This window comes from Triticum dicoccoides, unplaced genomic scaffold (genome assembly GCF_002162155.2).
Source record: "Triticum dicoccoides isolate Atlit2015 ecotype Zavitan unplaced genomic scaffold, WEW_v2.0 scaffold5622, whole genome shotgun sequence".
In the NCBI taxonomy this organism is placed as follows: domain Eukaryota; kingdom Viridiplantae; phylum Streptophyta; class Magnoliopsida; order Poales; family Poaceae; genus Triticum; species Triticum dicoccoides.
In genome coordinates, this window is record NW_021282158.1 from 162,034 (window position 1) to 174,695 (window position 12,662).

A 12,662-nucleotide genomic window follows, 5' to 3' on the forward strand; every position below is an offset into this window, starting at 1 on the left:
GCGTGCCTCGGTTATCTCTTACCCGAGCCCCTTTACTTATGCACTTTACTTTGTGATAGCCATATTGTTCTTTGTCATATATCTTGCTATCACATAGTTGCTTATCTTGCTTAGCATAAGTTGTTGGTGCACATAGGTGAGCCTAGTTGTTGTAGGTTTTGTGCTTGACAAATTAACCGCTAGGTTTATTCCGCATTTGTTCAAGCCTCTACCGTAATTATTTTGAAACGCCTATTCACCCCCCCCCTCTAGGCGACATCCACGATCTTTCACATGTACACTGCAAAACGCATGACAACTGGCAGCTTGGGTGTGGGAGAGGAGATGGACGTGTGGGCGAGATGGCAAATACCCACACACCAGCCCTTGTGCGTGAGTGAAAAGTGACGTGTGGACGAACTGCTAAACGCCCACACATCGGCCCCTCAGTGTGGTGGAACGGACGTGTGGGCGACCGGATGAATGCCCACACACCAGTCCAGTCCTACGTGGCACCACAAAAATGCTAAGATTCGTGCACCCACAAACGGATGCGGATCCACGTTGTGGACGAGATGCAAACGCCCACACGTGTAGGCGTTAGTGTTTCCGTTGATTTTTGGAAAATATAAATGGTGTCTCCCAGACTTCCAGTACTGTTCATCCTCTTTTGATGTTCTAAAATGTATGCAGCAATTTGACAAAGGGAATTTATTAATGTACACATATTCATTTGGTCCATGTAGCACCACCTGTAAGTAGCCAGTCAATCTCTTTCAATCTATTTTATGTTAAAGACTTGATGTATACATAGGACATCATAAATAATTATCTTTTCTTTCCTGGAAGGGGTGCCGACGTCCCTGTCTTCATTCATGCTTATGATGTACAAATTATACACGATGAGTGCTAGCTGGTAAAACTTTTTTGTGTGTGGGAAAGTCAGTAAACAAATTAACTCGAGCTATTTCAAATGCTTATGATGTAGGAGGGTTGTTTGATCTATACACCTCTTTTCCTATTCTTAATTAAGCCGTCGGTGCGCAAATCGAGCTCCCATATGCGCAGCCTCATTACCACACCATGATGGAGCTTGAGGCCGCACCTAAACGACACTGCCGCTTGCCTGCAACGCCTCCCTGGTGCCCCCACCTCAGCTTCGCCTGGCCACGACGACTCACCTGGACGCAGCCTCCGCATGCCCTCAACCCCTCCCCGTTGCCCCACTTCAGCTTCACTCGGCCACGACGGCGCCGCAGCATGCCCACGACGCCTCCCTGCTGCCGCACCAGGATGGCGCCACCGCACGCCCGCGGCGCCTCCCTGCTGACGTTGTGACGCACCACAACTTCGCCCAACCACGCCGCCAACATCAGGCTGGAACATCACTAGCGCCGGTGGACATGCTCTGTAAGCTATTCTCCTTGGTTATTGTAATGGCGTGGCAGTCATACGTGGTTATGCACACAAATAGATGATGTTTTTTGGTTGCCCAGTTGTTTGCTTGGAATGCATCATGATTCATTGATTTAATTCTAGCTTCATTCTTGCATACGCTCAGAAATAATGATTAATGCTGCTGTTTCCCGGACAATAGGTTCTAGCCGCTGAGAAGTCTATACATAAAGTCAAGACTAAGTTTATGTTGTAGTACTTATTTATTTGACGCTATATCCCCATATGCATGCACTCCATGTGGGCCCTGTGCTACCAAATTTGAACATGTTTATTAAGATTCTAGTGGCAACAAATCAATTGTGAACATGTTTATTGATATTCGGAGGCAAAAGATCTGTTGAAAATCTGTTTAATTTTACCGGTTATCATCAGCACTTCGCAATAACAGGTCTTTAGTTCTTTCTCAGTTATCTTTCTCAATTTTCAGCTGATGATTAATGGTGTGATATATTAGCAATGACGCCTTGGCGGGATAATCAAGTATTCATTGTGTTCTTAAGTACTACCTCCGTCCTGGTTTATAGGTTTCCTTTGTAGTTTGTGCTAAATTTTGACTAAAGATTTAACTAACAAAATGTTAATGCATGTCAAGAAAAATTATTTCATTGGATTCGTATTTGAATGTAGTTTTCAAAAATATAATGTTTGGTGACATGCGTGAACATTTTGTTAGTTTAATCCATGGTCAAAATTTGGCACGAAATACAATGGGGACCAATAAATCCGGACGGAGGTAGTATGTGTGTATCAGGCATTAACTGAACGTGGCGATGAAGACCAAAAGACGTCGTTGCTCCTTTTCTCATTTAAGAACATTTTTGATAATATTTTAATAATAAACAATAAAAACCTGACAGCAATAGAAGAATGAGGTATGGTTGTTTCTTATCCTCTTCATTTTATTACTGTAGCTTGATTTGTAAAAAATGGTTTAGCTCATCATTTTTTTTTCTATGCATGCTTTTTGCGTAACAGATTAATTGTAATGGTCACATCTTGAGAGCACACCGATAGATTCTAAATTTCTATTTTAACCAACACCTGTCATGCCCCGATTCCTTATCAATAGCTCGCCGATATTTTCTTTTTCTTCACATATTGCATAAAATCTTCAATGCAATCTATGTGTGTTCTTTTAATTATGCAACAAAAGGTGTAATCAATTACTATTTTTACAGTGGCGCCTCAGGTCTGCTCCTTATTCTTCCTTACTCCACTGGTTAAAATATTTGAACATCCATATTTTCTTATTAGTAGATTTCAGGCTCTATATTTCAAGGCCATGAGGCGCTCATATATTTTTAGTTATGGACTTTATTGTAGTTTTGTTAACAAGAACAAATTTTGGTTTAGCTTATAACTAGGACTTCTGTCCAACTCTGGCCTCTATTCTTTTTGTTTGTTGTAGATTATAATCCTATTCCTATGATGCTATGTAATATACTACTTGGAGCATTGCTTAGGGCTGGGTTGAATTGGCCCTGCTTTCAAGACCCGACCTTAATTAGATCTAACAATGGAATTTCAGTTTCAGTTCAACTCCACTGGTAGAATAGATGGATATTGCATTGGCTTTTTAGATCTACCCATTGGGGTGCCAACTAGGTTCAACTAATTATTTTGCCTCTCATTGTTCCTTCATTTATATGACATGCCTCTTTAATTAGTTGTATAAGTAGATGAGTTATCATGTTCATCTATCAGGAATGTATGAGTGTCATGTCTTGCATTATCTACATTCAAAATTGATGATGAACGAATAAAGCTTTTTCACCTGGAAATATCAAATATGAATGCAAATTTGGTTGCATTTTTTCCACTGTTAACCAACTTTTGTTTGGAACCCATCATTGTATCATTTTGGTGAATGCAATACTTATCTTCGTGGATATTAGTCGGGTTCATCCCTTAAAGAAATACTTACAATTTAAATCATGAAATCTTCCTTAACATAAGTAAGTTGCTGATTTCAATGACCCAATATTCCATAGTAAAAAATATTTGCAAAACTATATGCAAATCTTCCAGCCGCAACGCACGGGGAATCATATAGTTTAGATTGCAGTCGCTCCCATGGTAAGAATTATGTCCTTTCTGTACACAGAAACCTGAGTAGTTACCGGTCACTTCGCATGCATGTTTTTTTATTGTGAGTATGCAAAATGCGTACCTTTTTTTTATAAAAGAGAGCATAATTTACAAGAAGTCTAGCGATTGTAGTGACTTAATTACCCTGAAAGTCAAGGCCCACTACAACAATCCTTGTCGCCCAAGAAACGAAACCCAATCTTGTAAAGAATCTTCTAATGTCAGTCAAGAGCCTTGGGAGCTACTCTACCATTTTACAAAGTGTATTTCTTTTCGAAATTTCCGCATGTTGATGTAATCTCGCAAAATTTCCTTTGGTCTCTTTTTTAGTCTGCATATAAGTTTTACCCGAGAACAAAATATCTCTAGTTTGACCAAACTTATACATCAAAGCATCAGCATTCACAATGACAAATCAATGTTGTTATATTCATTATGAAATGTAGTTTCATAGCGTATAAATTGATATCGTAGATGTTGATATTTTTTAATATAAATTTCGTCAAACATTGCAAAGTTTAACTTGATAAAAATCTAATATGCGCAGTAAAAACGACCTCGATCGGAGGGAGTATCTAACTTCTTCTTGGGAATAAAAACCACGAAATTTCCTGGAAGCTTCCTGCACTGACTAACATTCTGCACAACGATGGCCAGGGGTCACGTCGCGCTGTTCCCGCTGCCGTTCCAGGGCCACCTCAGCCCGGCGCTGCAGCTCGCCGATGCGCTCCACGGCCGAGGCCTCGCCATCACCGTCCTCCACACCACCTTCAACGCCCCCGACCCGGCCGCCCACCCGGAGTTCGGCTTCGTCGCCATGGCCGACGGTGGCATGCCGGACGCCAAGGACGGCATCGGCAAGATCCTCGCCATGAACGATGACTTGGAGGCGTCAGGGTGCGTCCGCGACGCGCTCGCGGCCTTGGAGCCCCGCCCGGCGTGCCTCGTCATCGACACCAGCCTCCCCGCCGCGCAGAAGGCCGCGGCCGAGCTGGGCCTCCCGACCATCGTGCTGCACACCGGCAGCGCGGCCGCCATCCGCTTGTTCAGGTCCTACGCCATGCTCCACGACAAGGGATACCTGCCGGCGCAAGGTTAGTTACAATCACTACTCACTACTAATTCTGTGTGTGTTGTTAATCGTGATCACAATTAGTTGCTGAGATCTCTGGATGGAATACTCTGCTCAGAGCACGAGCTGGACAAGCCGGTGAAGGAGCTGATGCCGATCCGGGTGTCAGACCTGTTCGACCCCAGCAAATATCCCAACCCAGAAATGGCGAACAGGCTCCTGGACACGGCTACCGAGGTCACAGACAACTCCTCGGGGGTCGTGATCAACACGTTCGAAGCGCTCGAGACCCCCGAGCTGGAGGCGATCCGTTCCGAGCTCGCCGCCAGCGGCGTCGGGGTGTTCGCCATCGGCCCGCTCCACAAGCTCTCCACCATCGGCGGCGCCGGCAGCAGCCTGCTGGAGGCGGAGCGGAGCTGCATCGAGTGGCTGGACGCGCAGGCCGCGGGGTCCGTGCTGTACGTGAGCTTCGGGAGCGTGGCCCCGGTGAGCCGGGAAGACTTCGAGGAGGTCGCCTGGGGCCTCGCCAATATCGGCAGGCCCTTCCTGTGGGTCGTCCGGCGGGGCCTCGTCGTCGGCTCCGGCTCCGAGGACACGGAGCTGCCGGAGGGGTTCGAGCGGGCGGCGGAGGGCAGGGGCAAGGTGGTGAGGTGGGCGCCGCAGCAGGAGGTGCTCGGCCACCGTGCGGTGGGCGGGTTCTGGACGCACAGCGGCTGGAACTCGACGCTGGAGGGCATCTGCGAGGGGGTGCCGATGCTGTGCAGGCCGCTCTTGGGCGATCAGCTGGCCAACGGGAGATACGTGGAGGAGGTGTGGCGGACGGGGGCCTTGCTGGTGGGCAAGCTGGAACGGGGCAAGGTTGAGCAGGCGATCGCGAGGTTCATGGAAGGGGATGATGGCGCAGCCATGATGGAGAGAGCCAAGGAGCTTCAGATCAAAGCAATGGAGGCTTTGAGCAGCGCCGGGTCAACTCAGCTGGCGGTAGACAAGTTGATAGATCACATGCTATCCCTATGAGTCAAAGTATACATGGTGCAGTCAGTCAGAACGTGTGTGGCTACGGCATGCAAACAATAATATTTGTACCTGATGGTCTACAAACACTGCTACTCCCACTCTACAAAGTCGTATCGTATCACTTATTCTGGAACGAAGGGAATATGTCTACTTGTCTAGTGATCTAAACGATCTTATATTCTTTTTCACAGTGAGAGTACTTCTTTACTGATTTGGCAAGCATAGTTTAGAAAGTGGGTGTGGTGAGTGTTGATAGAACATCGTTCTCCACTCATTCGTTGCTAGCACCCGATCCAAGCGCACTTCTGTGTACGGGAATGCAGATTTTATGAGCTTATGCACCCGGGCCTCACTATCCTAACACTCCAATGTTGCTTTGAGATCTGTGCTACACAACTACCTTATTACATGGAATTTTTTCTTTTTTGTTCCTCTCATATAAAACATGTCTTGAACTTCAAACTTTGCAGTACAACATAACTTTGTAACTAGAATGTGAGATAAAACTTTCAGATTTTTTTTGTCCGACATAAATATGAAAAATAAGATTTTTTAATCAAATAAATCTCATTTTGTATATTTATGTTGGACCAAAAAATCTGTAAGTTTTATCCCACATTCTACATAGAAAGCTTTGTTGTGCTGCAAAGTTGAAGTACAAAATACATGTTCTATATGAGAGAAACAAAAAAGAGAAAATTATTTGCACGAATCGTGATGCAGGAATGAGTGGTTGGATAAGGAGTACCCGGGTGCATAGGCTCTAAAACATGTTTTCGCTGTGTACGGTCTACCTTTCACTTTTTTCTTAAAAGTTTTTTTTTCTCGAATAGGCACGAAATGTGTATCATTTATTATAGAAGAAATGGGAGAGAGACTCCCAATGGGTCATGCAGGACATAATTTACAAATGGCTCATCGAAGCCATCTCCACCTCAAGAGCTACATGACCGACTACTCCTGAATTGCCCATGGTGAGGCCTCCACTACTAACCCCTCAAGAGCCTTGCTGATCAGCCGTGCGGTCGCCCATACCCTTCCCTCGTTGTTAATCCTCTGGATGACTTGGGCTAGAGATGGAGACGCACCGTTGAAGATGTCATTCTGGTGTTTCCATATCCCACATGCCTAGAAGGCATAACGCTTGTGCATACTTGTTCTCGTCCCTCAGTTCTTGTCTGACACACCAATCAAGCAAGGTCTCGTTGATTATCGGTTCAAACTTCGGTCTTCCACTTGCGATAGCGACGTGGTACCATATCTCCTTCGCCAAGACACAATTGATCATTATGTGGCTAATGGTCTCTTCACTCTGGTCACAGAACGGGCATGAGGCTTGGTGGGGTAGCCCACGTCGAGCAAGCCTAGCGGATTCCAGCAGTGATTTTTGATGGCCAGCCAAGAAAAGAAGTGACACTGCAGCGGAGCTTTAGACTTCCATGTAAACGCTGCTGTAGGTGACTCCTCGAGGCCTGCAAACTTGGCCGCGTACACAGACTGATATACAGTCCAATGTATCTCAAGTCATCTCGCCCACATAGATCAACAGTGTGAAGAAATTGTAGAATTTGCGCCCAGGGGCCCTCATTGGGTCCCATCTGCTCCTTTTCAATATCTTTGAGATCTCCTATGCACATCCATGGCAAGTCATTGTCAGCTTTTAAAAATGCCCTCATGTCCCATTTCTTGTATCTGCGACTTGTATTTGCTTTCCAATACCAACATGTCAGACACCACAGTTCCTTGTCTGCCTTAGGCCTTGTTTGTTTGAGCCCAACCAAACATCTAATTTCTCAGATGGGCTTGTAAGAAGCACTTGCCGAAATTGCACTGTGAAGCAAAAGCACCTCCAGCCCAGCTTCCCTCACCTTTCACCCGCTTCCCACCCTCCTGCAAACTCATACCCTTCGACTTCACTGCAATTACATAAGAAATGCCACCTCTACATATATCACCAGATGACGCCAGACGTCGATGGAAGTCGCCATTCCTCAACCATCTCCAAGAACGATGCGTACTGGAGCCGGCCTTCCTCAACCATCTCCATCAACGGCGTGTACATGAATGTGCAAGCGGTTTTTTTTATAGAAAAGACTAAAAGACCCTACATCATAAATAATTCAAAAATAGATGGATGCAATGAAAAGTTTGTACCTAGCATGGAAGCATTTTAAAGGTCAAGCAACTAGACTTGGTTGGGATGATGTGAAGAGAACTCATAACACACTTGTTGACGTCTACAACTTGAAGTCCACACGTGAAATGGGTTCTATTGAGACACTTGGTATGTTCTTGTGGATGGTTGGAGGCCCTCAATCAGCGAGTCAAATTGAAAATCACATGTTTGGTATGTTTAGCCACAGATAATATCAAACCAAGAGATCCACGGTTCTCAACTGTGCATAAAATGATTCAAGACTCTAGATTCTGAACTCATTTTAACAATTGCATTGGTGCAATTGATGGGACACACATACGTGTTGTTGTGCCGGCGATTGACATCACTAACCATATTGGTCGGTATGCATATCCGACACAAAACATGATGGCAGTATGTGACTTTGACATGAGATTCACATCAATTGTCGTGGGATGGCCCGGATCAGCACGTGACACAAGGATTTTCAAAGATACATTGACAACGTATGCAGATCAATTTCCACATCCACCTGCAGGTTAGCTTGTGCGTTATTGCTCTTGAAATAATATTATAATACTTCCATTGCCTTGCACTAACAACAGTACTTTTCAGGGAAATACGTACTATCTTGTTTATTCGAGTTATCCAAATGCGACCGGATATCTAGCTCCATATACAAGAGAACAAAGTACCAACTACCGGAGTTTCAACAAAGCCATAAACCAAGTGGAAAAAGGAAATCTTTAACCATGCTCATTCTTCACTTCGTGTCATTGAGCGCACGTTTGGTGTGTTCAAGATGAAATGGCGTCTTCTACAACACGTCACAAGTTACCCAATTGCGAAGCAGACCCGGATAATAGTTGCATGTATCGCGCCCCATAATTGGAAAAGAGAGAGAGTAATCTCCATGACAAAGAGTTTACTTATGTGATCAAGATGAGAACTATATGCCGAGTAACATTCAATCTGAGCAATCTACACCACTTCATGGGCTTCATGTGGGAGCTGAGCATGCCAACATGAATGCCATTCATGGAGATATTGCGAACGCTTTGATGGGACACCACGAAGGAGAGGAGGATGACAAAGATGATGACTAGTGTGCGTAAAGACTTGGCTTGTATTTTGGTCCTAACTTAATTGTAATATGGGAAACTACTTACAGTTTGCAGTCCTAATATATCATGTGGTATTAAATTGAACGTGTGCACGTCTACATATGTTAATGGAATTTTATTAGTGATAATTACTTAGCAATGAAAAATAACTGCTCAACTAAGTAAGTGCTAAGCTTTTTTTAGCCATTGTACAATATAAACTGATAAGTTCGTGTTTGTATAACATCTTCAGCATCCAAGGGCATCACAGACTTACATCACCAGCTACAGCCTCACAAGTCATCCTAAACAAGTTACCAACCCTGTTTTTTTGGCTTCTCAGCTTCTACCAGCTCCAGACTGCTTCTCAGCTTCTACCAGGCTCCAGCCGCTTCTCGTTCAGCCACAACCCAAACAAACAAGGCCTTAGTAATCTTCATATCAATGTGATACTATGAGAAGTTCCTCATGCTGAGTTACACTGAATTCTTCCAAAAGATGCCAAAGCCTCCACTTCTTCCACTAGTACTAACTACATAAGCATGATCATCCTAATGAACTTACCAGAATTTCCACACGGTACTTGGCTATTTGTGTTTCCACCACGCACAACACAGTCAACGCACACTCTCGCGCAGTTCTTGAACTGTCGTAGGGTCGCCCAACTCATGACGGTTCTAGCATAGCATATACATTAGATCGGCGGCCCTCCTCGAGGCCGCTGATGTTGTCAAGTTTTATGTATTTTGGCCTTTTGGGTGATGTTGAGTTAGATATCTAATTAGGTGGGCTGCGGCGGAATCTTTCCTTTTTCAATCATCCCTCCTCCGCTTGTTTGGTCATTTTTTCCTCCTAAGTCAAGTTTCTTTCTCAATGGACTCCTATCTTTGTCCTCCTCTTGGACTATCTCCTCTGTAGTTTTGAGCGAGCTAGTCGCCGCGCAAACTCATCATCTTCATCTGGTGGATCTGCATCTTGAGAGGATCTCTTCCTCGGCATGTAAGGCTTATGCACTCGACCTCTACCTCTGTTTTGGTCACCCATTGGAAACCTTCCTGCACCCCGTTGCTATGCACATGTCACTGATCTCTTCTCCACTATCATCCACCTCCCATACTGCTTGTCCCCTACTGCCAAACACCATCTCCACAGTCTTCATGTCTATGCCCAATGAGTCCACAAACCTCACAAAAAAGGGGGATATTCTCATATTTATCTTACAAAAAACATCGGCTCCCCTTCGACGGTCAACGGAGTGAAACGAGTCAGTGGTTTGCAGACGAGAAGCCGAGCCCTTACCCGCACATAGTCTCGTTTGGTACAAAAGCCTTGGTCGCAATTGAAATATTTTTACCTTTCCAATTCTCCAGGAAAGTCGAACTACTACAACATAATGGCGATATAAGTCTGGCACCTTGTGAATTTATGCCTAGACGTAGAACCCGCCGAGCTTGCTTGATGTAGGACCCGCCCATCGTAATCCTCAATAATCACGACAAAAAATGCCATCCTCTTAATGGTAAAAATGCCACCCTCTTTATAAAAAATGCCATCCTTTTAATGATAAAAATGCCATCCTATTTATATAAAAAAATGCCATTATAAAAACGCCATTTCTTATAATAAAAATTTCATCATATTGTTAATAAAAAATGGCATGCGCTTAGTAATAAAACTCCCATGCCATTAAAAATAAAAATGCCATCTCTCAGTTAAAAAAATGCCATCCTCTTAAACAGATGACATGCTACAAAAACTATCATGTGAGAGAATAAAAAGGGATTTTCAGAATTGAAAAATATATGTGTCATTTTAAACACAAAAACAACCATAAAAGGCCTTTTCAACCCGGTGGCGCTGGTCGCGCGTGCACGCCATAAGAGGGCATGAGTTTAACCCCACACCTTGCCTCACGAATTTTTGGAAGGAAAAAAACACGCGTTGGCAAGAAGTAGCTGCACAATGAACCACTCCAGCAATCCTACATGGTGTCGGATCTGCTCCGAGATTCGTGTGAGGACAGGGAGGCCGTTCACTAGGGTTAGCCCCCTGGCGAACGGTTGCCAGATAACATGAGGTATTTCATTATAAGTAATTTTTTTTCCTAATTAGCGAGTTATAAAAAATTTGTTTTTTCTTTAAGGGGGTATATACAAAAAATCTGTTGTGTACTCCAACAAGTTTGTGTACTCCACACCCGAAAAAAAAAAGTGTACTCCTACAAGTTAACAGTGGCTTATCCGGAAAAGTAAGGTAACAGCGACCTCTTTATGGGCTAAGCCCAGCCGCGAAAAAGTAAGAATTCCCGAGCGAACCTGAGCAAGCCCGTTTCATTCCATGTCCTCCATTTCGGCTGTATCCATTTCGCCGCACCTCACCTCCGACGCCGCCGCCGACAGCACAACCCCACAAATCGTCTCGTTCCTCCCAGCCGGAGCAGCAGCCGGCGACCATGGCGGAGGCCACACGAGCAGGAGCGACGCCTCTCCTCCCGGGCCTCCCGGACGAGGTCGTCGTCTGGGAGATCCTCATCCGCCTCGACCCGAAATCCCTCCTCCGCTGCCGCGCCGTCGCCCGCGCCTGGCGCCGCGCCGCCTCCACCCGCCGCCTCCTCCTGGCCCACCACGCCCGCCAGCCCAACCTCCCGATCATCTACGGCTCCCACAGCGCCCCGTTCAGCGTCGGCGACATCATCCCGGTCCCCTTTGACCGCCGGGCAGCCGACCCGCTCCAACCCGTCGCGCGATTCCACCCCGACATCTTCTCTATCGAGGCCTCCTGTGAAGGCGTCCTCGTCCTCTCCCTCTGCGTCGAGCAGACGAGCTTCGCCATCTGCAACCCGGCAACTCGTCAGTATGCTCCCCTCCCGACGCTTTCTGCCTTCATGGTGTTGGGGATGTATCTGATAGAACCTTGTGATCAGAGTAGGCTAGTAGATCCGGTAACCTACTTTCTCCTGGTGCGGATGAACTCGATCCAGCACCGGCCATGGTGATGGCGGGCCATGGTGATGGCGGAGTGTGGGCGAGGTGGTGGCGGCGGAGCTTCCCGTCGGCCTAGCGCAAACCCTAGATCGGATTGGTGTGTCAGTGGTGTTGTGGTGCACGGTCAACCTCGTAATCCGTGCCCCGACACCCCACCTCTTTATATTGCGCTAGCGACAGGGGCCCACCAACCATTGTTTGGTTGGGCACCCCCGATCAGGGCGCGAGTCAGGGGCCCGTTCGACCCGTTGGGTTCGAACGGGATAGAGATCAACCTAACATTCTCCCCCTTGATCTCAACTTTACTTTTAACCTTATACTTTCTAGTTTATTTGTTTCATCACATATTGGTACATAGAGCATGTTTCATCGTCACAGCTCAATTGCCGATAGAATCATACAGCTACAACATACGTTATGTTCAGAAATAAATTCTGTTCCTTTTGGGCCTATCCAGGAATCATAAGGCTTTCCCTTAAACCCATGCCGGCTAAGTGTTCCTTGAACACATTGGGTGGTAAGCCTTTCGTTAGCGGATCCGCAAGCATATCCTTTGTCTTTATATGCTCGAGACTTATAGTTTGATCCTGGATTTTATCTTTCACAACATAGTACTTTATCTCTATTGTTTTGGCAGCATTACTCGACTTGTTGTTGTGAGCGTAAAATACCGCGGGCTGATTGTCGCACTACATCTTTAGTGGTTTGTGAATACAATCTACCACTTTCAAGTCGGGTACAAATTTCTTTAGCCATATCACCTGCCCCGTGGCTTCGAAGCATGCTATGAATTCTGCATACATCGTGGATGATGCAACTGTCGA

The 12,662-nt window shown here is 45.7% G+C and overlaps 1 protein-coding gene across 1 annotated transcript; it reads left to right on the plus strand.

The window, feature by feature from the left end:
- The first annotated feature begins 4,174 nt into the window (after positions 1–4,174).
- Positions 4,175–5,900, plus strand: LOC119346964 (DIMBOA UDP-glucosyltransferase BX9-like). Its single transcript, XM_037616016.1, has 2 exons — positions 4,175–4,619; positions 4,716–5,900. Exons 1-2 carry the CDS (start codon positions 4,175–4,177, stop codon positions 5,612–5,614), a joined length of 1,344 nt encoding a protein of 447 aa, XP_037471913.1. The 3' UTR covers positions 5,615–5,900.
- Positions 5,901–12,662: the final 6,762 nt, after the last annotated feature.

Bases quoted from the DNA above. Each gene is read 5' to 3' on its own strand.
- LOC119346964 (XM_037616016.1), top strand. From the start codon at position 4,175: ATGGCCAGGGGTCACGTCGCGCTGTTCCCGCTGCCGTTCCAGGGCCAC. The intron at 4,620-4,715 runs GTTAGTTACAAT...TACTCTGCTCAG, and splicing joins GGGATACCTGCCGGCGCAAG to AGCACGAGCTGGACAAGCCG.